Below are 26,981 nucleotides of genomic sequence, written 5' to 3' on the forward strand. Positions count from 1 at the left end.
CACATTCTCCCTGTGTCTGCATGGGTTCACCCCACAACCCAAAGGTGTGCAGGGCAGGTGGATTGGCCACGCTAAATTGCCGCTTAATTAGAAAAGAAAATATTTGGGTACTCTTATAACAAAAAAGAAAACAAAAGAAGAGAAGAAAAAGGATCGGGCAGAGTCAACATGGATTTATGAAAGGGAAAGCTTGTTTGACAAACATATTGGGAGTTTTTGAGGATGTTATGTTTAGCATAGCTAATCTGTATAATTGATTTGGATGTGGGAACTAAATACAATAGTTCCAAATTTGCTGAGGACACAAAATTAGGTGGGAACGCAAGTTGTGAGGAGGATACAGGGAGGCCTCAAGAGGATTTGGGCAGGCTAAATGAATGGGCAAGAACATGAAAAGTGACATATAATGTGAACAAGTGCAAAGTTATCCACTTTAGTAGAAAAACAGAAATGCAGAGTATTTCTTAAATGATGGGAAGTTGGAAAGTGTTGACGCCCAATGGAGACTTAGGTGTCCTTGTTCACGACTCATTAAAAGCTAATGTAATCTTTATTATTGTCACAAGTAGGCTTACATTAACACTGCAATTAAGTTACTGTGAAAAGCCCCTAGTTGTCACATTCCGGCACCTGTTCGGGTACACAGAGGGAGAATTCAGAATGTCCAAATTGCCTAACAGCACGTCTTTTGGGACTGTGGGAAGAAACCGATGCTCCAAGAGGAAATCCACGCAGATACGGGGAGAATGTGCAGACTCCGCACAGACAGTGACCCAAGCCGGGAATCGAACCTGGGAACCTGGAGCTGTGAAGCAACAGTGCTAACGACTGACCTACTGTGCCGCATGCAAGTGCAGCAAGCAATTAGGATGGGAAATGATATGTTGGCTTCATCACAACTGAGATTTGAATACAGGAATAAAGATGTCTTGCTGCAATTGTATAGAGCCTTGGTGAGACTGTACCTGGAGTATTGTGTACAATTTTGATCTCCTTACCCATGGAAGGATAGTCTTGTCATGGAAGGAGTGCAACAGAGGTAACCTGACTAATCCCTCGGATGGCAGAATTGTCTAGGAGGAGGGATTGAGGAAACTGGACCGGCATTCTCTAGAGTTTCAAAGAACGAAAGGTGATCCAATGGGAACTTACAAAGTTCTTATAGGGCGTGATGGGCTAAATAGATTTACAGGATTGAAATCTGTAGTAGTAAACATTAGAAATAAGGTATAGTGGGCGGCACAGTGGCACAGTTGTTAGCACTTCTGCCTAAGGTGCTGAGGATCCGGATACGATCCCGGCCCTGGGTCTCTATCCGTGTGGAGTTCGCACATCCTCCGTGTGGGTTCATCCCCACAACCCAAAGATGTGCAGGTTAGGTGGATTGGCCACGCTAAATTGTCTCTCAAGTGGAAAAGAATAATTGGGTACTCTAAATTTATTTAAAAGAAAGAAATAAGGTATAGTTTTAAGTGAGTTTATGTTTCTGTGCCTGGAAGAGTAAAAACGATAGTTAGATTCATGATGGATAAAGGTGTTTTGTATGTGTGTGGTTAGTTAAGTTCCAACTTTGACATCATAGAATTTACAGTGCAGAAGGAGGCCCATCGAGTCTGCACCGGGTCTTGGAAAGAGCACTCTACTTAAGCCCATGTCTTCACCCAATCCCCATAACCCAGTAACCCCACCTAATCTTTTTGGACACCAAGGGCAATTTAACAAGGCCAATTCACCTAACCTGCACAGACATTGACCCAAGCCGGGAATCGAACCTGCGACCCTGGAGCTGTGAAGCAACTGTGTTAACCATTGTGCTAACATGCTGCCCTCGCCGGCGCGGTGACGCAGTGGTTAGCACTGCTGCATCGCAGCGTTGAGGATCCGGGTCACACTCTGTGGAATTTCCACATACTCGCCATGTCTGCGTGGGCCTCACCCTTCATAACCCAAAAGATGGGCAGGCTAGATGGGTTGGTCACGCTAAATTGCCCCTTAATTGGAAAAAAAAATGATCAGGTACTCCATGTATTTTTTTTAAAAGATCCAACTTTGATTTTATTGTGCTTGTAGAGGGTCATAGTGTGAAAAATAAATAAATAGTAGCAGCAGGAGTGTTTCTTAGCAACAGGAGGCCATCTTTGTTTGTTCTTTAACTGGAAGTCAGGGCAGTTGCAGATAGACAGCCGGAGTGGAAACATCTCTCATCTCTGCTTGAGGCATGGGAAGTTGTACAATGGAGTAATGTGCAAGAAAGCAAGCTCCGGAGAAACCAAAGGACAGTTGGCTCCTGAAACCTGGAAATAGAACAGAAATGTTCATGGGCAGCAAAGACAAAGCTGAGAAGGCTTCGGCCGGTAAGAAGACCAAAAGTTTCTAAAGTCATCCTAAAGTTTGGAGTGTCTTACTGCAGTCCGCAAAACCAATTTTAAATTAAATCAGGAAAACAGTATAAGATGGATATCAGAGTTTGCATAACAGTGGAAACCTTTTAAGACAAAAGAATCCTGAAAACATCCACAGACATTCACTTGGGGTTTCCGAAAGGAGTGGGTATTTGACTACAGTCACCTTGACTGCATCAAAGGGACTGTGTTTTTTTAATTCATTTATGGGACGTGGGTGACGCAGGCCGTGCCAGCATTTATTACCCATCCCTAATTACCCTTGAGGGGGCAGTGAAGAGTCAACCACATCGCTGTGGGTCTGGAGTCACACGTAGACCAGACCAGGCAAGATGACATGTCCTTCCATAAAGGACATGAGTGAAGCAGATGGGTTTTTAACACCGATTGATAATGGTTTTATTTTCATCGTTCTACTTTTAATTCCAGATTTTTGTGTGTGTCAATGAGACCATTGTAGCTTTAAATGTGCTTTATCACCCTTTTAAAACTGTGTGTGTTTTTAAGGGGGGGGGGGGGGGAGTAAAGGAATAATAATCAATTTTTTCCATGTTTAATAAATGTCTTTTTCTTGTTGTTTAAACTATTTAGCGGTCCTGTGACTCTTCCTCCACGTTGGATTTTTAAACATTAAAAGTTAGTCTTTTGAGCCAGGGTTCCATTCTAGAATCTTCCCGTCCAGCTTTAACATCATAGAATTTACAGTGCAGAAGGAGGCCATTCAGCCCATCGAGTCTGCCCCGGCCCTTACAAAGAGCACCCTACTCAAGCCCACGTATCTACCCTATCCCCATAACGCAGTAACCCCCACTTAACCTTTTTGTTTTGGACACCAAGGATAATTTAGCATGGCCAATCCACCTAACCCACACATCTTTGGACTGAGAGAGGAAACTGGAGCACCCGGAGAAAACCCATACAGACACAGGGAGAACGTGCAGACTCCGCACAGTGACCCAGCTGGGAATCGACCTTGGAGCTGTGAAGGAACGGTGCTAACCACTATGCTACCGTGCTGCCCCACCAACTCGGATTGTAACAGTAGATGTGGATAGGATGTTTCCCCTGACTGTTCAGTCTGGAGCCAGAGGGAAAAGGCTTAATATAAGGGGTAGGCCATTCAAAAGTGTGATGAGGAATAATTTCTTCAATCAGAAGGTGGTGAATCTTTGGAATTCACTTACTCAGAGGGCTGTGGAAGCTCAATTATCGAGCATGTTCAAGACAGAAATCAATAGATTTCTGGATACTAATTTAGTTATTGAATGTTTGACGTCATTAACTATTAACTAGGGGTAGACAGAAAAGTAGAGTTGAGACCACAATCCAATCAGCCATGAACTTATCACATGGCAGAGCAGGCTCCAAGGCCAAATGGCCTACACCTAACTCAAATGCTTGCGCGTGTCTGAAATGAGGATGAAATGTAGTATTTCTAGAGCAAAGTCCTGTTTTCAGTTGCTGAACACCTTTAATGAATAACTGCAAATATCAGAAAAAAACAGACCATTTGGCTCATCAAGCCATGGTGTTATGATGCTTTATGCGCGACACATGGGGTTATTTATCCCAGATGCCATATAGACTCCTGGGAGGCACAACCACATCAAAACCCAAGGCTAATTCAGGGGTAGAAATGGAAAATGAATTGAAAATTCCATGCGAATTATATGAGCACATTTTTATTTTGCCAGACCAACAAAGATCCAATACAAACAAAGTTAAGTTTAGAATCTATTTTCCGTGACCCGTCTCCAAAGTACCATTTGCATATGGTTTTACAGAACACAATCCAAAATACTGGCACTCAGATTTTCAATGCAAGGAGAAACACTTGGAATTTAGTATAGCTCTGGCAGAGCATACACTTTACAACATCTTTTGTTGTTACTGCACAATTTACTAGTTGTAGTGATATGCATCACTGTATATACACAAGTTGTTAAGGTAAATACACTACAACTAAGTAACCAGTAGAGGGGGCACCAGAGATGTATATATACATAGACAAACAGGAAGTACTCTCTCTCTTCACAGGAACTTTCGCTGGTGAGCAGGACACAGACAGGCAGCTCTGATGTAACATAGTCTAAGCGCTGGAGAGAGAACGAACTCATAGAAATAAAGCATCTAATTCAACTGAAAGACTATGAGCTTTATTCAGACACAAGGAATAATACATGGTACCAGGCGTGGGGTGACTTCAGAACGCTTACTAGAAAAGTTACACAAGATGCAGACAAAGCACGATCAAAAACATAAGAAAACTCGGACGTGGGGAGCATTCGCTGAGTCGATGCAACTCGGAACTCCACCGCAGCTGAAAACAACCGGTAATTTAAGCCATAGGTGGAAAATCTTTAAACAAACGTTCGAACTGTATATCGTAGCTAATGAGTTGAGCGCTGCCTCAGAAGAAATGAAAATAGCACTTCTCCTAGCAGGACATGAAGCTAGAGAAATCTATAACTGCTTTAATTACTTGAAAGGTGAAGACAACACCAAATTAGTATACTTCAAAAATTTAAAGATCACTGTAACACCAGTAACAATGCTGCTTTAAGACATTCAATGCTCAGAGACCAAATTGCACAGGGAATGAGTGTTGCAAAACTCAAACAAAACAGAAAGGGTTAATGCTGGAAATCGCGATTGACAAGTGCAGATCGCAAGAAAAAATAACTTTTTAACAAGAAAAAACAGCAAAAAGTTATTTTCACGGGTCTGAAGAAGTTAAAATGGCATCTGAGCACATTTTAAACAGCCCGGGGAACCAAAGACGCAAATCTGGGTCTGCGCATGCGCAGGAAACGACAGCTGCGCATGCGCAATTGAAAAAAGTTTTGGACGCAGACCAATCTGCACATGCACAAGGAGCACATGTGCAGTCGAACAAAAATAGCGGACAGTTCGAAGAGGGATCTGCGCATGCACCAGCCGTGCATGCGCAGTTTATGAAAAGGCGCACAGTAAAGGAAAAGCAATTTGCGCATGCCCATACAAGATGTGCAAGATCACAGTGAGACTGACAGATCGCAGCTCATATGTACAGAAGCACTCAACAATCAAAGTGAAACTCCTCTCGAGTCCAGTGAGACCACGTCAATTAAAACCTCATCTACTCTAACCTATCCACAAGAAAATGAAATCTTGAAGATTTTGACTCCAGAAGAGGAGCATCAAGAAACCAAAGATGATTCAAGCGAACTTGGAATGACTCCAAAAGAGGAGCACCAAGAAATCAATGATGATACAAGTGAACCAGAAATGACTCCAGAAGAGGAGCACCAAGAAATCAAAGAGGAATCACATCAACCACAAATGACCGATGTCACCAAGATCAATAAAACATCAGATCATTCACACAATGCTCAAGAAGAAACACTCAATGAAACATCAGATACCACAAAGGACATTGACACAAATAACTTTGAGAATGACTCGAATTATCCACACGGAACAGTGATTGAGCGCAACAAGAACAAAAACCACAAGCACAATAGAAACAACAACAGCAACAACAAAAACAACAAGAAGCACAACAAGAACAACAACAGCAAAAACAAAAACAACAAGAAGCACAAGAACAACAAAACTACAAGCACGACAACAAAAACAACAAGAACAACAACAAAAACAATAAGAAGCATAACAAAGGCAACAACAGCAACAACAAGCACGACAAAAACAACAAGAACAACAACAATGAAACAACAACTTGTACGACATGGTACAACTCTGCATACAAGATGATCAGAGGATTAGATAGGGTGGACAGTGAGAGCCTTTTTCCTTGGATGGTGATGTCTAGCACGAGGGGACATAGCTTTAAATTGAGGGGAGATAGATATAGGACAGATGTCAGAGGTAGGTTCTTTACTCTGAGAGTAGTAAGGGCGTGGAATGCCCTGCCTGCAACAGTAGTGGACTCGCCAACACTAACGGCATTCAAATGGTCATTGGATAGACATATGGACGATAAGGGAATAGTGTAGATGGGCTTTAACAGGTCAGTGCAACATCGAGGGCCGAAGGGCCTGTACTGCGCTGTAATGTTCTATGTTCTGCACATGAAGGACAATGTAATAGCACAGCTCAAAACAATGGCAACAGTGCAAACATACCATGGCACGACAACGAATCTCACAAATTTACATTTGCTCCACTACAAACAAACAAGCAAACCAGCTTTCAAGGCAGATGACATACAGCATCAATACCGCAAGCACAGAAGAAAGTCCAGGTCAGACAACAAAGCTGCCATACAGAATCCCTACCACAAGCATAACAAAAAAAAGTCGAAATCAGACAACAAAGTGATTCGAAGATTCAAACACCTCATGACGAATTCTTGGTTACTTAAACACAAGAACACTGATGATGTTCACAAAGAAATGACAACATCAACATTTCAACAACAGAAGAAGAAAGCAACTCAACCGAACAAATTCATAAAGTTTAGACTCAAGTTTTTAAAATTATGATTGGACTCAAATATTAATTGGCATTGTATGATCATCAATATCATCACAACTTGTACATATCATTTATCTACCCGTGTTATACAATTTTCTTTACCAAAGGGGCAGCAGGGTAGCATGGTGGTTAGCATAAATGCTTCACAGCTCCAGGGTCCCAGGTTCGATTCCCGGCTGGGTCACTGTCTGTGTGGAGTCTGCACGTCCTCCCCCTGTGTGCGTGGGTTTCCTCCGGGTGCTCCGGTTTCCTCCCACAGTCCAAAGATGTGCGGGTTAGGTGGATTGGCCATGCTAAATTGCCCGTAGTGTCCTAATAAAAGTAAGGTTAAGGGGGGGGTTGTTGGGTTACGGGTATAGGGTGGATACGTGGGTTTGAGTGGGGTGATCATGGCTCGGCACAACATTGAGGGCCGAAGGGCCTGTTCTGTGCTGTACTGTTCTATGTTCTAAAGTACAGAAAATATGTAAAAAGAAAAAAGGGGGGTGTAGTGATATGCATCACTGTATATACACAAGGGGTTAAGGTAAATACATTACAACTAAGTAACCACAAGAGGGAGCACCAGAGATGTATATATACATAGACAAACAGGAAGTACTCTCTCTCTTCACAGGAACGGCAGCTGGTGAGCAGGGCACAGACAGGTAGCTCAGATGTAACATAGGCTAAGCGCTGGAGAGAGAACAAACTCAGAAATAAAGCATCTACTTCAACTGTAAGACTATGAGCTTTATTCAGACACAAGGAATAATACACTAGTTTCAAATGTGTATAGCTGACAGCTCACTATTCAATAGCCGCTTGCAAATCTAAAACGATATTGAAAACAAAGAATTTCAAAGCTGACTGAAAAGTCAACGTGGATGTACTTCAACATCCCAGATGCCAAAACACCTCAAACCCTGCTCTCCCATTCAAGAAGTTTAAGAATGTGAAAAATTGACCATTTTGAAACTTAGTAATAAATGAAGGAGTTATTTTCCCTACCATTTAACACTTACATGGGGTGAAGTCCAACTTACCCAGTTTAGATATGTTCAATATAGAAAATCAACAACCCTCCAACAACTTACACAGGGATCCTCCTGCCTCAGAATCAGAGACATGCAATACTTCATTCAAAATAATGAATACTTGCATAAGCGCAAATATATGATGATATGAGTTATAAAGCTATAAAAGCCAATAAAGTAGCGCAAATTAAACTACGCACTTACAGTAATATATTGATGGAGCATGGATTAACTGCTATTATCAAGTCCATGTAAGCAAATAAACTCTGCAAGTATGTGCTGTGCAAGCAGCCTCTGAAATGTTCTATTTTTAGCACTTTTGTAGTCGAGAGCGAATGCCACAGCTGTGTATCACTGTAAATAAAAGGTCTCGGGGCTAACTCTTTCTTAGGACATGTACTCCAATACGAGTTAAAACTTGTGCTGAACTGTTACAGAGTTATCAAATGTATATTTATCATCTCATGTGGAACATATAAAAGACAACATATTGTAGATTTTTTTTTAAATGCTCAGAGTCCAACTCTGTACCAATCCACATGCAAATTCATAAGTTAACTTTGTTGGACAAATGCCTCAAAAGCATAAGTACTCATTATTCAACTATTTGACCTGTAGTTGCGGGAGAGTGGGGAAGGGGGGCTCTTCATGTGAAACTACATTAAGCAACCTAGGCACCACTTGTTTAAGATAGTCCATGGGTGGCTGGGTGACGCGCTGTTAACACGGCGGGACAATGGTTAGCATGGCTGCCTCGCGGCGCTGAGGACCCAGGTTCGATCCCGGCCCACTGTCCGTGTGGAAGTCGCACATTCTCCCAGTGGCTGCGTGGGTCTCACCCCCACAACCCAAAGACATGCAGGGTAGGTAGATTGGCCGCGCTAAAGTGCCCCTTAATTGGAAAAATAAAATTGGGTACTCTAAATGTATTAAAAGTTTAAGACTGTCCATACACCACTTTGAGGTAATTTGTAAATATTTGCACACACCCCAAATCCCCTCTCGACACATTGCTACACATCTCTGACCAATTGGTTTTGAATCACAGTACCATTCACTCACATGCTTTCTTCCTTGAACTGAGAGATGGATTCAAACACATATTAAGAGACAAGAAATCTGTCCCTTTTCAATATAACAGACTGACAATTCAGAGAACACAAGTTCAAATTCCACCATGATGGTTTGAATAAATGTTTTCATTCAGAAAAAAGCAATTTGGAAATAAAATGTTGATGCCAATGAGTGACCATGTGGGATTGTGATGAAAACCAAGCTGCCATCCCTGCAAATCCAGCCCCACAACAGCAGGGCTGATCTATTAACTGCACTCTTAAAGTGGACGAACAAGTCAGCCACGTGCATAAAACTGCTGCAGAAGACAAGAGCAAAAGAAGGTGGAGTACTCGGCTTCGACCTAGGTATCAAATCAGTGCACGGCAAAAGGCACCATTATGACCGATTCCAAAGTTTGGGAGAATGGTTCCACATAACGATCACACTTGCATCAGAATTAACCAACGTTCCGGCTCCTCTCCCCATCGTCATCCCTGGCTACACCATTTCACATCAGCAGGACAACTCCTTCAGGAGGTCGATGAGCAGCGATATACAGGAAGAGACCCTTTCGAGTCCTCAACATTGATTCTCAACTTCCTTAATTTTCATGACTTCAGGACAAACTTGAATGAGGAAATATGCTAATTACCATCTACCTCCTCCCCTCCACAGCTTCTTTTTATTTTCATAGGATGTGCGTGTTGATGGCAAGGCTGGCCTTTAGAGCTGAATGATTTGCTCGGCCATTTCAGAAGTGCCAACCACATAGTTGTGGTGCTGGAATCAAATGTAGGCCAGACCAGGAAATGACGGCAGATTTCCTTCCCTCAAGGACATGAGAGAACAATCTGTTAAAAAAAATTAAAATGGATCCATGGCACCACTACTGAACCTAGACTTTAATTCCAGATTTTTACTAATTAATTAAATTTAAATTCCACCATCAGCCATGGTGAGATTTAACCAGTGTCCCTCGGAGTATCAGCCTGAGCCTCTGGATCACAAGTCGAATAGCATTACCACTACACCACTGGCTCCCCACAATGGAGTATTATTCAACATTTCAATATTCCACCATCCTCTTCCCCCTTGACCGTTGCATGAGCACAGAATAATAATAATAATCATCATCTTTATTGTCACAAGTAGGCTAACATTAACACTAAAATGAAGTTACTGTGTCCTCGAATTAGAGATCAAGGGCAACTCCTGCAGTACAATACTGACTGAGCTGGCTGAGCCTTCTGGTGCATAGCTGCCAAACTGGGATTGCTAGTTGGTGATTACCACCAATGCTGAGAGGAGAACCTACTTGACCTCATCCCCAACAATCTTCATTTCACGGGTGGATCCACCCATGACAGTATTGGCCATTGTATAGATCCTGTGGAGACTAGAGTCCCATCTTCACAGTGTCATTTCTAAGCATAGAAAGTAGCATGTTACAAATCCCCAATCGGATCAGGTTAAAGCTCTACAACTAAATACAATGTCAAGCTGCGGCTTGGTTCATGGCATACAGGTATAGGTGCAGGCCACTGCATCCCGGCCACAATGTTGTAACTGAGAATGAGCCATACCTCTAACAAAGCTATTCCACCAGTACAGCTGCAGAACTGATATCTACATGAGAAATGTGGAAAATTGTTCAGGTAGATCCTGTTGATGCACAAGTATAACAAATTCTACCCATCCGATCATCCAACAACAATGCTAACAAGCAACACTTAATTGCTCATTGATGCTCAACATGGGTTCTGCTCAATTTCTGACCTCATTAGAGTGGGCACAATTTGAATTCATGGGATGAGTTGACGGTGAGATCGGAGCAGCATTTGGTTATGCAACTCAGGTCATTGAAGAAACCGGTTAAGAACCCCACTGATGTTAAAAAGCGAGGGCATCCCAAAACCCAGAGGGGTCATTTGGAACATCGGTTCTCAGTGGTGCATATTTTCAACTTGGTATGCTGTGAGAAAAGATACACAAACCAGGGAGGAATAGTCCAGTGGTTTTGTGATCATTACAAAAGAATATTTCTTAACTTAAAAGAAAACAAATGCGACAACAGTACACTTAACTACACTGATGGCTATACACACGATGGCTATTACATGACGTTACGCCTTTGGCGCAAACTACTTACAGTTCCTGAAGTTTAAGCCACACTGTTTCCTGAACAACATCCAATATTATATAACTGAGCTAAACACAGCAGATAAAGACCACACATGGGTTATTCATCCACATTTGGGAAAAGAAAAATACAGTTTCAGTGAAGACATAATCTTCTCAGTTCGAATTAACCAGCTGCCGCCCTTTTAATAACTTATTTCTGAAAGGGGTAACACGGGAAAGGTCATCGCAAGAATCCTCAACTGCATCCTCCCAGTGGCTGAAGAGCTCCTCCCGAGTCCGAGTGCAGCTTCCGCCCATCAAGAGGCTCAATGGACAAGATCTTCAGCGCACGGCAAGTCCAGAAAAAGTGCAGGAAGCAGCGTCAATCTCTGTACCTTTTTTGATCTCACAAACGCCATAGACTCTATCAACTCTGGTCTGTGCAGTATCCTCTTCAAATTCAGCTGCCCGCAGAAATTCGTGACCCTTTTCCGCCTGCTCCATGAAGATATGCAAGCCATGATCCTCACCAATGGAACCATCACAGACCCAATACGTGTGCAAACTGGGGTCAAGCAGGGCTGTGTCAGTGCACTATCGCTCGTCTCCATCTTCATCACAGAAACGCTCCATTCCACCACCCTGAAACTCCCCGCTGGAGTGGACCGGACAAACGGCAAACTGTTCTCCTGGACAGAACCAAGACAGACCCACCTTGACTTCTGTCATTGAGCTGCAGTACGCAGATTCACAGAGGCCAAGCTACAAACCATTGTCGAAGCATTCAATGGAGGTATATCAGAATGGGCCTCAGACTAAACATCCAGAAAACATAGGTTCGCTACCTGCCCCCAAACCATCAAGATTCACTGCGAGTCCCTGAACAATGTGAATCGTTTCCCATACCTCAGGAGACTCGTCTCAATGCGAGCAGACACTGACGATGAAATCCAGCATAGACTCCAATGCAGCCGTGCAGTCTCAGACACCCGAGGAACAGAGCATTCGAAGACCGGGATATCGGATCCAGCACCACACTTATAGTCTACAGAGCAGCCGTGATCCCCCACCCACCTGTATGCATCAGAAAATGGACAATGTACAACAGACACCTCAAATCCCTGGAGTGTTATCACCAACACTACCCCCGCAATATCCTGCAAATTCACCACCATACCAATGTGAGCGTCCTCTCCCAGGCCAATATCTCCGGTATGGAGGCCCAGGTCATGTTCGATCAGCTGCGATGGGTGGGCCACATTGTCCACAAGCCCAACACAAGACTCACAAAACAAGTGCTCTATGCCAAGCTCCGCAATGGCAAATGATCACAAGAGGGCAGAGGAAGCGCTACAAGGACACTCTAAATAAATGTAACATCCCATTGACAAATGAGCATCACTTGCCTTAGAATGCACAAACTGGAGAAGCAGCATCTGCGAAGGTGCCAATCACTTTGAGCGTCACAGTGTGGAGCATGCAGGAGCCAAGCAGAAAGAGTGCGCTGAGTCCAAAGCATCCCACCCAATCACCTTACCAAACACCACCTGCCAAATCTGTGGCTGAGTCTGGACTATTCAGCCGTCACAGAACCCATCTCCCCAGAGTGGAAGCAAGTCATCCTCAACCTCGAGGAACAGCACACGAAGAAGTGTGTTCATGAGGTCGTGGCAGGTGCTGCCTCAGGAACCTTGGTGTGCAACTTGGAAATGGTACACATGGCTGCCATTGTTCATTGGTGCTGGAGGGAGTGAACGTTTGTGGAAGGGGGAGCAATCGAGTAGGCTGCTTTGCAGTGGGAATGTCTTGAGTGTCATTGGGGCTGAACTCATCCAGGAAAGTGGAGAGTATTCTATTACACTCCTGACTGTGGCTTGTAGATGGTGGGCAGGATTTGGGGGGCGAGTTACTCGACTTAGGATTCCTGGCCTTTGACCTCCTCTGGTAGCCACAGTATTAATATGGCTAGTCCAGATCAGTTTCTGATCAATGGTAACTCCCAGGGTGTTGATTGTGGAGGACTCAGCAATGTTTGCCACTGAATGTCAAGGGGCGATTGTTGTGAATGCTTCAGCTTTGTCTTTTGCACAGATGTGCTGGGATCCTCAATCATTGAAGGTAGGAATATTTGTGGAGCCTCCACCTCCAGTGAATTGGTTAATTGTCCACCATCTTTCACGTCTGGATGTGGCAGGACTGCAGAGCTTAGATCTGATGTATTCATTGTGGAATCGCTTAGCTCTTATTACTTGCTGCTTCTGCTGTTTGGCACACAAGTAGTCATGTGTTGTTTCATGTTATCATTAGACTTTTACCTCAGAGTATTTTACTGAGCTCTGAAAATTCTACTGCCTGCCATGGTGGGATTCTAACCCGGGTCCTCAGATCGTTACCCTTGATCTCTGGATTACTAGTCCAGCAACAATTTGGGATGGCAACAGATACTGGCCTTACCAATGACACCCACATTACAGAAAATAATTTTCAAAAGTCATGTGTGATACAAAGGAAGACAGTTGTGTGTGATCAATCATCTCCATCCCAGGACATGAATGCAATCCCTTAGGGCAATGTCATAGGGCTAGCTGTCTTCAGTTGCTTCCTTCTATCAAAAGGTCACAAATGAGTTGTTTGTCAATGACTGCAAGCTTTCAGTTCGGTTTGCAATGCTCAGATAATTTTTTTTTATTCATTAAATTTAGTCCACCATAATCTGTCCAAACTTGTCTAATTTGAGGTTTGAGATACTTACTCTGAAACCACTATTCCCATTTGCTTCGCACAAAATATATCATCAATCACGTTGAGATTCCGAAGCCACATCATTGATGTAAATTAAAAACAATGATGATCCCATGACTAATCCTTGAAACATCCCACTCAGCTTCAACCCCTTTTCTCCCACCCTAACACACATTCATAAAGCTCCTCTAATAGGTATAATCATTTTCCACCCATGTCCAATTACTTACCCAGCCCCAAGCAAATTGGGATTTAGAATTAAATACAAAAGCATTTGCGATGAAAAAGGCTTTAATTCAGTTATAGCAGGATACAGGATTCAGCAAGCTTACGTCCGACTAGTTAAGTAACTCAAAAACCTATAGATACACGTCATTTTAAACTGCACAGTCCTGCTTCCACTATCTTTCTCCAGACATGTATAAATGAGAACTGGATATTGCAATCCAACGAAAATTATTACTTTCATAAAAGTTAACAGTTTTTGTCTGTCAGTTTACATAAACAACGTGCAATTCTACTTCAACCTTGGCGACGAGGTACTTCAACACAAAAAAAAAAATCGCTGTCATCTGCAGACATGTGGTTGCCGCATTTTAGATGGTACTCAATATCTGACCTGATCTCCATACAGCTGGCGGCAACAAAAGACCCAATTTTGTTTTGTAAAAGTTGCCATATGCAGTGTGAATAACAGTCTCCTCTTCTAGTCTGCTAAAGACAGAGTGTCTGTGTGCTTTTGTTGCAATCACGCAGACACAGAAAAGTCTCAGAGAATTTTAATGGTCCGCTGTACTTCTCAGTGACAAATTGGCTCTTATTATAGCTTCTCTTAAACCCTTTTATTCCCTCGAATGTTGTTGCATACCACCCCTCTTGCAGTGATTTCACGGAAATCGTAGTTAATCACAGTTAGAGAATTTGGTTACTGGAGACTGACCTTTTGTCTTCTAAAAAGAAAGGGAAATTCAGTTAATGTGCAGACGGAACATTGCACTTTTGGAAGGAGCCAGTCACTAGTCAGATGAGGGAGACAAATTTTAAAAGAACAATGGACTGCAAGAGTCCCATGACCCAAGCTGAAAGGTCAAGAAAAGTCAAGCAAAGTATTATCACAAATATCATGACTTTCTATTTAAAAGGACATTTTCCAGTTCCTTTCCAAAATACATTTTGATAGTCGAATCAAATCCAAAAGGCTCCTCCTCCTGCAAAGATTCAATTAAAGCTGAAAATTCAGGTATAATCTTTTTCTTTTAACTGTGTACGCGGAGTTTTCACGGTACAGTATATTGGTAGAAAGCCCCTGGAGAAAGGGATACCTTAACCCAATTTAAGATCCAAACAATAGCATGAAGTGGTAGTTACGGAACGTAATTCACAGAGTGATTGATGGAGGAGTGTAACCAGGATCTCCTCCTACCAATAAAGAAAAAACAAATCTAATTTGAAGCAACAGTAAAGGTAAAGATAATCGAACAATTTCACATCCCTCTTGTGCAGTAAATTCAACAGCCAGATTTGACAAGCATATATGTTGCTCCATTAAAATTCCTTTCAGGAAAAAATTAAAAGCTTGAGTACGCACACACACTTCAGATTGTTTCAAGATAGAAGCTAAAATAAAGATAGAGTTTTTGATGATGTGAAACTATTTCTCAAAAAAAAAACAAATTTGTTTTTCAGTGACAATGAGACAATTTTGCAGTAATTATGAAGCTAGTCCACCATTAAAAACTCAATTGCACATAGGGATGGGATGGGCAATAAATCCTGGTCTAGCCAGCGATGCACGTCTACCTCCTTTGAATGCAAAAAATATTTAGCCAGTGTAACATTTTGCAAGATTCTTGCAGCGAGGCTAGAGGTGGACGTTTTTGTCAATTCACGTTTGTAATGAAGATTGCACTTGTGAATTTCTGTGGCACACCCGATGGAGCAGCATAGACTAAGTGACAACAATTTCTACCCGATAGTCACTGCATGTCCGTTTCGGTGGAGCAATGATGACAAATGCTGACATTTTCACCAACTAAACCACAGCAAAATTCAGACCAACGTTGATTCTGGAAGGCAGTAAAATGCCGAATCAAAAGACAAGGTGCTGTTCCTTCAGCTTCTGTAGAGATTCACTGGAACAGAGTAAGAAGCCGAGCACAGAGTGAGGTGGAGAATTCAAATGGCAAGTGAGCGGAAGCTCAGGATCACACTTGAGAAGTGAATATAGGTGATCAGCAACGCAATCACCGTGTTTGGTCTCCGCAGTGCAGAGGCCACATTTTGAGCAGCGGAGACAATGCACTAAATTGGAAACAGCACAAATATATCGCTGTTTTCCTTGGAAAGAAGTGGGTGAACAGGCAGGTGAGGCATACTCTTTAATCCATAAAATCCCAACAGGGCAGAAGGAGACCATTCAGGCCATCGAGCCTGCATTGACCCTCCAAAAGAGCTAGGCCCACTCCCCCGCCCTCACCCCATTGATTGATCATGGCCAATCTACCTAACCTGCACATCTTGGACTGTGGGAGGAAACCAAAGTACCCGGAGGAAAGTCACTCGACATGGGGAAAGTCACTCGACATAGTCACCCGAGGTGGGAATTGAACCTGCATCCGTCATGCTGTGAGGCAGCAAGTGCTAACACGGCAAGGTGCAACGGGAAGAGAATGGGGTGTTGGGGTACTGGCAGGGGGGACAGGGGCATTGCAGATGGAACAGTCCCTTCAGAATGTTCAAAGGAGGAAAGGGAGGGGGAGGCAAGTAGGTGTGTTTGGTGGTGACTTAGTGCCTGAGGTGGTGGATGTGGCAGAAGATCATCGACTGGATATAGAGGCTACTGGGGAAGAAAGGGAGAACACAGGGACCACTATTTCTGGCTCTTGGGATGAGGGAATAAGTATGGGAAAGAGGATGGAGAAGGGCCCTGCCAAACGTAGTAGCGAACAATCTTCAGTTAAGGAAGAAGGAAGACCTAAGGGGAGCACTGGCATAGATAGCAGCAATGTCAGAATTGATGCAATTAAGATGGATTAACTGGAAGAATAGCGTCCTTATAGGAAACAGGTGGTGAAGCGCCACAGCAAGATAGATGTGGGGGTCAGTGGGCTTATAATAGTTAATAGTCTTTCCCCAGAAATGGAGAGAGAGGAGTCAGAGATGTCCAATATGAAGGTGAAGGAGTGGCAGAAACTGGAGACAAAGTTAATGAAATAAAATATATTGATCTTCTTAGCTGGGAAAAGAATTGCCCGAGAAACTGACAAAGGTGTAGCAAGCACACCCCCTCAAAAAAAACATTAACTACATCTTGTAGAGGATAAATGTGCACAACACAGCAATGGCTGTGAGGTGGTAACCTAGGAAGGGGACATTAATCTGTGCTGGAAAAGTACTCCATATAACAAAGGAAACACCTGATTGATAGCATCTGGTCTTAAAAAAAAAATCCAGAATCCCTATAACATTTTAATATAAAATGTTGCTGTGGTTTATGATTCATTTATTTGTCAATTTGAAGGGAAGAGATTCACTGACACACTGTACCCTTGTTTCATAATCAATTAGGTTTAATCAGAAACTGGAAGATGACCTTTATACTATAAACATTTCAAATTACAAGAATTTGTGTTGAATACCAGTACAGAAGTAAAAGCCTCTCTGCCAGTCATAATTATACTGGATAATATAATGATGCATGGCCTTATAAATATGCGTAATTTGTGAACTAAAACTCATTTCCACTTAAAACTCAACATTGAACAGTAAATGCTGACTGCCATCTGAACATCTCATCAGGTGAAGGTGGATCATTCCAGGTCAATTATACAGGTAAAAGTAAAATACACCTAGGGCGGTACAGTGGCACAGTGGTTAGCACTGTTGCCACACGTCACTGAGGACCCAGGTTCGATCCGGCTCCAGGTCACGGTGTGTGTGGAGTTTGCACATTCTCCCCGTGTCTGCGTGGGTCTCACCTCCACAACCCAAAGGCGTGCAGGGTAGGTGGATTGGTCATGCTAAATTGCAACTTAATTGGAAAAAAAAATTGGGCACTTTAAATTTATTTTTTTGAAAAAGTAAAATACGCCTAAATATTCAATGAGAATTCTCATTTCTTTTAAGTAGATCATGTAAAAACAACATTCGACCAACTTCCTAACTGCTTTTAGAGTTTCATCTGACATACTTAAACAGCTGAAGTTTTGCCTGAGCATTCAAACAAAGTATTCAATAATACTTCACCAGTCTAAGATTTTATTGACATTACATTTCTCGGATCATTTGCCATTCATTGTTTCTCTGGAAATGTTCAATCCCAGACAGAATAGCTTACAGATGTGATTTTATTCATATATTCCATTACAGGAAGTAAACACCAGTTTAGAGGGGATGTGGACAGCAGCTCCTGCAACATATTGCTAAAATATGCCATCATCATTTGAAGTTGAAGTTTTATTTAAAATAGTATTAGATACATTTTATCTGTGTTCTACAAAAACCACTGTGGTATTTTACCTGCATCTATCTTACATAAGAACATAAGAAAGAGCAGTAGGCTATTTGGTCCATCGAGTCAGTTCCACCATTCAATAAGATCATGGATAATCTAGTTGAGAGCCTTAACTCTACATTCCTGCCTGCACCCCATAACTTTTGACAACCTGGGAGATTGGTCTAATGCAGTCTTGAATACATTCAATGGTCCAGTGTCCCCTTCATTTCGGAGTAGAAAATTCCAAAGATTAATGACGTTTGAACAAGCGATTCCTCCCCATCTCGGTCTTAAATGGAGGCCCCATGTTTTGAAACTGTACCCCCTAGTTTGAGATTCTTCGACAAGGGGAAACATCCTTCCAGCATCTGCCATATCAAGCTCCCTCATGTGTGTTTCAATAAGATCATCTCTCATTCTCCTAAACTCCAATGAATATAGGCCCAACCTGCTCAACCTTTCCTCATGAGTCTTCTCAGGAATCAGCCTAATGAACCTTACTTGCCCTGCTATGTGAACAACTTCACACAAAATCCACCAAACAAAACACACATAAAGAGATTTTTCTAGATACTCAAGAATGTAAAAATAACATATAGCCTGGTGTGATCTTATCTTGATTATCTAACCTAGCAGCGCAACCTTCATAGCAATGTGAATAGATCAGCTTTACACCACATTGCAAAGCATACATGAACATAGGAAATTGGAGCAGAAGTGAGCCATTCTGCCCCTCGAGCCAGCTCCGCCATTCTATACATCCATGGCTGATCGGTTTACATTTCTAATTCCACATTCTCATCTACCTCTGAAAACCGGTGATTCCCTTGTCTCATAAGAACGTATCTACCTCTGCCTTAAAATATTCAATGACCCCCACTGCTCTCTTTGAGTTGCAAAGTTGCACAACCCACAGAAGAAATTCCTCCTCATCTGTCCGAAAAAGGCACCCCCTAATCTTAAAACAGTGTCTCCTAGTTTTGGATTCACCCGGAACAGGAGACATCCTTTCCACCTAGGGGATCTTATATACTTCAACTTTATACACAATATAATGGGGACCGGTTTAACTCAGTGGGCTAGACAGCTGGTTTGTGATGCAGAACAAGGCCAGCAGCGCGGGTTCAATTCCTGTACCGGACAAGGTTAATCATGAAGACCTCACCTTCTTAATCTTGCCCCTTGCCTGAGGTGTGGTGATCCTCACGTTATATGTATTATTGTTGTAAGTGATATTGCATGGACCCTAACTAAGCTTACCTGGGCAGAACCATCACCAAAAGCAACTATTTGGGAATACAACAACAACAGAAGCATTGCATTTTTAAACCCTGCCACAAGAATTAGTTGCAAGTTGAGAGATGCTTTGTTGCATCATTTCGCAACAAGTAACAAGGTACCAACATTAAATCTAAATTGGACATTTGACTCATTATTGAAAAACGGACAACCTGGTCAAACAAGAACTTTTATTGCTCGATGAACAGCAGAATACTGAGCATGCTGGAACTCGGAAATAAAAAAACACTCAACACGTCAGGAAGCAACTATGGAGAGCGACAGAAACAGAATAATGCTTCAATGACAACGACCTGTCATCAGAATTGAGAAAAGTTACGAGATGTAATTAGCTTTGATGAAGAGGTGGGCGGGGAAAAGAGAACAAACAAAAGGTCTGTGATAGGGCGGCAGAGAATGAATGACACAAGTGGTACGTCTGAATCACTGGCCTTACAGGGTTAAAGGAAATTCTGGCAGAGTAAGAAAATGTAATTCTCCAACTTGTTCTCGCAAAGTGATCTCCCTTCGCCTGTTGCACTGTTCCAGTGAAGCTCAGCTCAATCTTGAGAAACAATAGCACCTCATCTCCCGATTAGACAATTCACAGCTTTCTGGACCCAACACTGAGGATGGGATTTTCCAGCCCTTCCTGCTGGTGGGAACTTCCAGTCCTGCCCAAGGCGACCTTGTGCGATGGGTTCCTCAGCGGCATGGTCTGCGAGCAGCAAAAATGGCCATCAAGTTTAGCGGGACTAGAAGATCCTCCGCCTCCACAAAACACACCACGGGAGGGGGTTTCCCCTCCCGCTCCCCCCATTTTGTATCCCTTTCATGTTGCAGTTTTTTTCCTATTTTCACATTGAGAGAGTGTGATGGATTCCTTGTAGGAATACAAATATTTTGATTCCATTAGAAATCTGTGCTTTTCCGAAGTCAAACGATCAACTAGTAAACATGCACGTGAAGATGCTACATCATTATCTTACAAGGGAAAAATGGACGGAATCAACTAGGTTATTCGTGAACACCTCCATCAGCCTCTCGAAGACCCAGAAGAGAATTCACTATTTTGTTGACAGAGGACGCCAAGTGATAATTTCGGAAAAAGAGAAGAAAAGTAAAGAATGCAAGAGCAGAGAAGAGTTCGACAGGAATATATTATACAATAATGAGCAAACACAATTCAAAAACAGAAGCTTCAATGGTTTTGTAGTAATCAGTTAATCCAGAAGTGTCTGCACTGCTCGAGACATTATGTATTTGGGAGTAAAACAGCTTGCTTACCTTCCAAAGTTTGCTGGCAAAAACTCCAAAAAGGCATCATTTAGGTAAAGTTGAGTCAGGTTCAGCAACTGTGTGAAGCCATCAGGAAGCCTAGAAGGGAAGAGAAGTAAATGTAAAACTGTTCAAATTTTCTGAATGGGTTCCAGTAGGAATTTAAGGTGTCAATATGATATTTAAGTGAACATTTTTTTTTTACAAAGGAATACAGGATAAGGGAAAATAACTCAGCTACGCTTTCTTTGGACCCAATGTCTGCCTTGGGATAACCGTATTAGATTGCAATAACACCCCAATTTATTTAATCCTGCTTGAAATCTTAACTAAAACTGGGCAGAACCTTACCCAGAAGAGTACCAAGACTTGAGTATGTCATTACTTGGTGCAGTAAATAATTCCCAAAAGCAGAGGAAACAAATTTCAGACAAAAGGAACAAAAATGATTCCTGCAGAAACACAGAAAGTATTGGACAATCTCAGCAGGTCTGACAGCATCTGTGGGGAGAGAAGGGAGCTAAGATGGAGTCTGGATGACTCTTTGTCAAAGTTGTCATCCAGACTTGAAAGGTTACCTCCCTTCTCTTCCCATAGATGTTGTCAGACCTGCTGAGACTGTCCATTATTTTCTGTTTCAGATTCCAGCTTCTGCAATAGTTTGCTTCTTTTAAAAAATATATTTTATTCAAGGTATTTTTATATCAACAAACGAAAGCAGGAGAACAAGCAAACAACTCTATAAACAACCAACACCCACTCCCCTAATACCACTCCTTCTCACACCCTGCATTCTCCATTTTAACCCAATTACTCCCCCCACCCCCCCCCCCCCTCACCAACCCACCTCGCTAACCCCCTCAAATCTCCTTAAAGAAATTAATAAACAATGTCCACCTCTGGATGAACCCATCCACCGACCCCCTCACGATGAACCCGACCTTCTCCAACCTCAGCCAGGTCACTCATTCACACTGCTTTCGGGGGCTCTGAGTCCCGCCACCCAAGTAAAATCTCTCCTTACAAAGTCTTGAACCTACAGGTACCTAAAGCCGTTCAGCTGGACAACCCGTCCTCTTCCTCAGGTCCTCCACCTTCACAAATTTGCCCCCTATAGACAGATCGACAAATCACTCAATCCCAGCCTGCCGCCACCCCCGGAATCTCACATCCAGCCTTGCGAGCGCAAACCTATGATTATAACAGATCAGTGCCCACACCGAGGCATGCTCCAGCACCAGGCGCTGCCTCCACACCTTTAGGGGTGACACCACCACTGGGCTCACGGAGTACCTAGCTGGTGAGAACCGTAGAGGTGCCAAAAACAAAGCCCTTAAACATGTTCCCCTGCACGGTGCCGCCTACATCTGACACCTCCACGCCACTGCCCATTTCCTAACCATAGCAATATTCACTGCCCAGTAGTAAATCATATTCGGCAGCGCCAGCCACCCTCCCCTACTCAAAGAAAGCGCTCCTATCCTGCAGAGTCTTCCCCACCACACAAATCCAGAGATCAGCGCATTGACCTTTTTAAAAAACGACTTGGGGGACAAAGATTTGGAGGTTCTTGAACACAAACAGCCGCACCATCATTTTTACTGTCGGCATCCGCCCTGCCAGCGACAGCGCCAGCACAACCCACCTCTTGAAATCCGCTTTCATCTGCTCCACCAGCCAAGCCAGGCTCAACTTGTGCAACTACGCCCAGCCCCGCTCCACCTGGATATCCAAGCATCTAAAACCCGCCCTCCCACCCGGAGCGGCAACTCCCCTACTCTCCTTTCCTACCCTCTAGTCTCAATCAGGAACACCTCACTCTTCCCCATATTCAACTTGCATCCTGAAAATCATAAACATTGCTCTAAAATCCCCATGATGCCTCCGATACTGCCCAATGGGTCTGAAATATACAGCAACAGGTCGTCCGCATGCAATGAGACCCTGTGCTCAATGTACCCCCGCTCAATCCCTCTCCAGTTCCTTGACACCCTGAGAGTCATTGCCAGTGGCTCTATTGCCAAGGCAAAGAGCATTTGGGAGAGTGGGCACCCCTGCCTCGCCCCACAATGCAGCCCAAAGTATCCCAAACTTACTCGCTTAATTCGCACACTCGCGACCAATGCCTTACACAACACCCGGACCCAGCCCCCAAACCCCTGCCATAACCTGAACCACCCTAGACCCTCCAGCTTCACCCAAAGGCCTTCTCAGCAGCTGTCGCCACCACTACCGTCACCTCCTGCCCTTCCAAAGGTATTGTGATTACATTAAGCAGCCCCTGCATATTCACCAACAACAGGGAAATGGGGGGGGGGGGGGGGGGGGGGGGGGGGAAGAGTTTCCCCTCTCTCTCGCTTCATTTTACACCCTCACCAGCAGTGGCCCAAGAGTCCACCTCAAACTTTTTATAGAGCTCCACCATGAACCCGTCTGGCCATGGGGCCTACCCTGCCTGCATTGCCCCCATACTCTCCATTGCCTTATTCAACCCAATTTAGGCCCCCAGTCCCTGAGCCAGCCCCTGCTCTACTTTGGGAAACTAGCTCGTCCAGAAACTGCCGCATTGCATCCCCTCCCACCCTTCCTCGGTGTGGTGCGTGGTCTGAAACCACAATGGCTGAATATTCTCAGTCAGCCAGCCCGGCCAACAGCGGCTTATTTAGTGTGAAAAAAATCAATCCGGGAGTACACCCAGTGCACATGGGAGAAGTATGAAAACTCAATCTCCCAAACCTGCAGCGTCATTGGAAAATAAACAAAACACAGAACTCAAGAGATTACAAAGCCAAGATGCAGTGTCACAGATTACATCAAAACCTGTTCGTGCTTTGGGGGCAGCACGGTGGCACAGTGGTTAGCACTGCTGCCTCATGGAGCCGAGGGCCGGGATTCGATCCCGAGCTCCGGGTCACTGTCTATGTAGAGTTTGCGGATTCTCCCCATGTCTGTATGGGTCTCACAACCACAACCCAAAAAGATGTGCAGGGTAGGTAGGTTGGCCACACCAAATTGCCCCTTAATTGGGAAAAAAATTGGGTACTCTTTAAAAAAAAACAACATATTCTTGCTTCAATTGCACGTGCCAAAACGGACATTACTTCTCCAGACCAGAATCCCGACCAAAAAAGATTTTTCAAACACCGCTTTCCCCCATTAAGACCATCCATTCAGGAAACGATCACCTGAATCATTGAGTTATGGACTCAATTTAGACCAACTGAAGTGGATTTTGGTTCATTTGAAGCACAGGGAAAGAGTTGGATCAAGCACGACCTTCCGAAGAACAATAATGGCAAGGCTAGGCTTTAAAATAAGGTAGCCGACTGGATAAGCTGAATGCCATTTTCTCATCCAAAAGTATACTAGTATGGGCACAATACTTGGATGGACTCCTGTAGTGTAGAATACAGTCACTGACTCATCTTCAATAATTTAAATCTAATTACACGGTCTAGTCCTCTTCCTGACCATCCTGTATTTTCCTATGTCTCAAATATTTCTTCAATTAGCTGATAAAAATGCGATGGTTTCTGTATGAACCAGCCCCTCTGCCACAACACAACTATTCTCCATGAAAACAATTCTCAATAACTTAACATGATAAAGTATGAGGTCCTCAGTCACTGGTTCTCCAACCAGAAAAATAGCCTTTATCCATTAAACCTGTCAAAATCTTACATAATATTAGAAACCTCCACTGAATCGCCTCTAAACTTTTCTCCTCTAAACAGTTTCTAAAACACTACTCAGAGGATTTCTCCCAGTATTCTGGTGCTGAACATTGTTCATTGATGATTGCACATCCCTACATCTTGTGATGGAGGGAAGGTCATTGGTGAAGTAACTGAAGTGGGGGGGGGACACCAGTACAATCTGGATGGGTTATACCTGGGCCAGACCAGGACTGATGTCGTAAGGGGAGTATTTGCTAGTGGTTGGGGAGGGTTAAGCTAAAAGAGAAGGGGAATGGGACAGTAGTAGGAATAAGAAAAGTGATAGACTGAGAAATCAAAATCCAAAATAAAACAGGGCCTCAAGTGAAAAAGAGTGGGAACAGGACAAGTAATGTTAAAAAGATAAGCCTCAAGGCTTTATGCATTAACGCGCAAGCCTTTTCAGTAAAGTGGATGAATTAATCGTGCAAATAGATGTAAACGGGTATGAAATAGTCAGGATTATGGAGAGATGGCTGTAGGGTTACCAGGGATGGGAACTAAACATCCAGAGTTAACCAGCATTTCGGAAGGACAGAGCTAAAAGAAAAGGCGGTAGAGTTGCATTGCTGGTTAAAGAGGAAATTAACACAATAGAAAGGAAAGATATTAGCCCCTACATTGTGGAATCTATGTTGGTGGAGCTGAGAAACACTAACGGGCAAAGAACTCTCACAAGGGTTGTATATAGACCCCCAAACTGTACAGGAAATTAGAAACACCTGTAATGAAGTAACATTTGTCATTATGGGTGACTTCAATCTGCATATAGATTGGGCAAATAAAATTAGTAACAATACCATAGAGGAGGAATTTCTGGAGTTTTCTGGACCAGGTTGCTTAGGAACCAACTGGAGAACAGGCCATCCTAGAGACTGAGTATTGTGTAATGAGAAAGAGATAATTGGCAATCTAGTTGTACAAGGCCCCTTGAGGATGAGCGACCATAATATGATTCAGAGAGTGACATAGTTGATTCTGAGACTAGGGTCCTGAATCTAAATAAGGGAAACTATGATGATATGACGTGTGTGTTGGCAATGATGGCCTGGGATGACAGTGGATAGGCAATGGCAAACATTCAAAGAGCACATGGGTGAACTGCAACAATTGTTTATTCCGGTCTGGCACAAAGGTAAAACAGGAAAAGTGGCCAAACCATGGTTTCCAAGGGAAATTACAGATAGTATTAGATCCAAGGAAGAGTCATACAAATTGGCCAGAAAAAAACAACAGACCTGAGGATTGGGAACTTTAGAATTCAGCAAAAGGTGGACCAAGGGATTGATTAAGAGGAGGAAAGTAGACTACGATGGCATGCTTCTGTAGATATGTGAAGAGAAAAATTGGTGAAGATAAATGTAGGTCCCTTACAGTCAGAAAGAGGGGAATTCATAATGGGCAACAAAGAAATGGCTGACCAACTAAATACATAAATCAGCTTTGGCGTTCACAAAGGAGGATGAAAAAAATGTTGGGGAATGGGGCAGCACGGTGATGCAGTGGTTAGGACTGCTGCCTCATTGGGCCGAGGTCCCAGGGTTCGATCTCGGCTCTGGGTCACTGCCCGTGTGGAGTTTGCACAATCTCCCAGTGTTTGCGTGGGTTTCGCCCCACAATCCAAAGATGTGCAGGCTAGGTGGATTGGAGATGCTAAATTGCCCCTTAATTGGAAAAAAATAATTGGGTACTCTATAATTTAAAAAAAAGAAATGTTGGGGAACACAGGGTTCAGCGAGGGAGAAACTGAAGGAAATCAGCATTTGTAGGAAAATTCTAGAGTCCATTATAAAAGATTTAACTGCAGAACACTTGGAAAACAGTGGCAGAGTCAGAGAGAGTCAGCAAGGAATTACAAAAGAAAAATCACGTTCGACATATATACTGGAATTCTTTGCTATGTGCCTAGCAGGGTAGCATGGTGGTTAGCATAAATGCTTCACAGCTCCAGGGTCCCAGGTTCGATTCCCGGCTGAGTCACTGTCTGTGTGGAGTCTGCACGTCCTCCCCCTGTGTGCGTGGGTTTCCTCCGGGTGCTCCGGTTTCCTCCCACAGTCCAAAGATGTGCGGGTTAGGTGGATTGGCCATGCTAAATTGCCCGTAGTGTCCTAATAAAAGTAAGGTTAAGGGGGGGGGGGTTGTTGGTTACGGGTATAGGGTGGATAGGTGGGTTTGAGTAGGGTGATCATGGCTCGACACAACATTGAGGGCCGAAGGTCCTGTTCTGTGCTGTACTGTTCTATGTTCTATGTAACTAGTAGAGTAGATAAGGAGGAACCAGTGGTTGCGGTTTATTTGGACTTTCAGAAGGCTTTCAATAAAAACCCACAGAGGAGATTACCACGTAAAATTAAAGCACATGGAATTGGGGGCAGTGTATCGAGGTAGATCAAAAACTGGT

The 26,981-nt window shown here is 43.3% G+C and overlaps 1 protein-coding gene across 2 annotated transcripts in view; it reads right to left on the reverse strand.

Moving 5' to 3' along the window:
- The window catches only part of erbin (erbb2 interacting protein), a 328,567-nt gene that overhangs the window by 140,024 nt on the left and 161,562 nt on the right, over positions 1–26,981 (reverse strand). For both annotated transcript variants that reach the window (XM_038805630.1, XM_038805631.1), the window contains exon 5: positions 20,874–20,963. In XM_038805630.1, the coding sequence (XP_038661558.1) occupies positions 20,874–20,963 (90 nt within the window). The remainder of the gene's footprint in view (positions 1–20,873; positions 20,964–26,981) is intronic.

Source organism: Scyliorhinus canicula, chromosome 8 (genome assembly GCF_902713615.1).
Source record: "Scyliorhinus canicula chromosome 8, sScyCan1.1, whole genome shotgun sequence".
In the NCBI taxonomy this organism is placed as follows: Eukaryota; Metazoa; Chordata; class Chondrichthyes; order Carcharhiniformes; family Scyliorhinidae; genus Scyliorhinus; species Scyliorhinus canicula.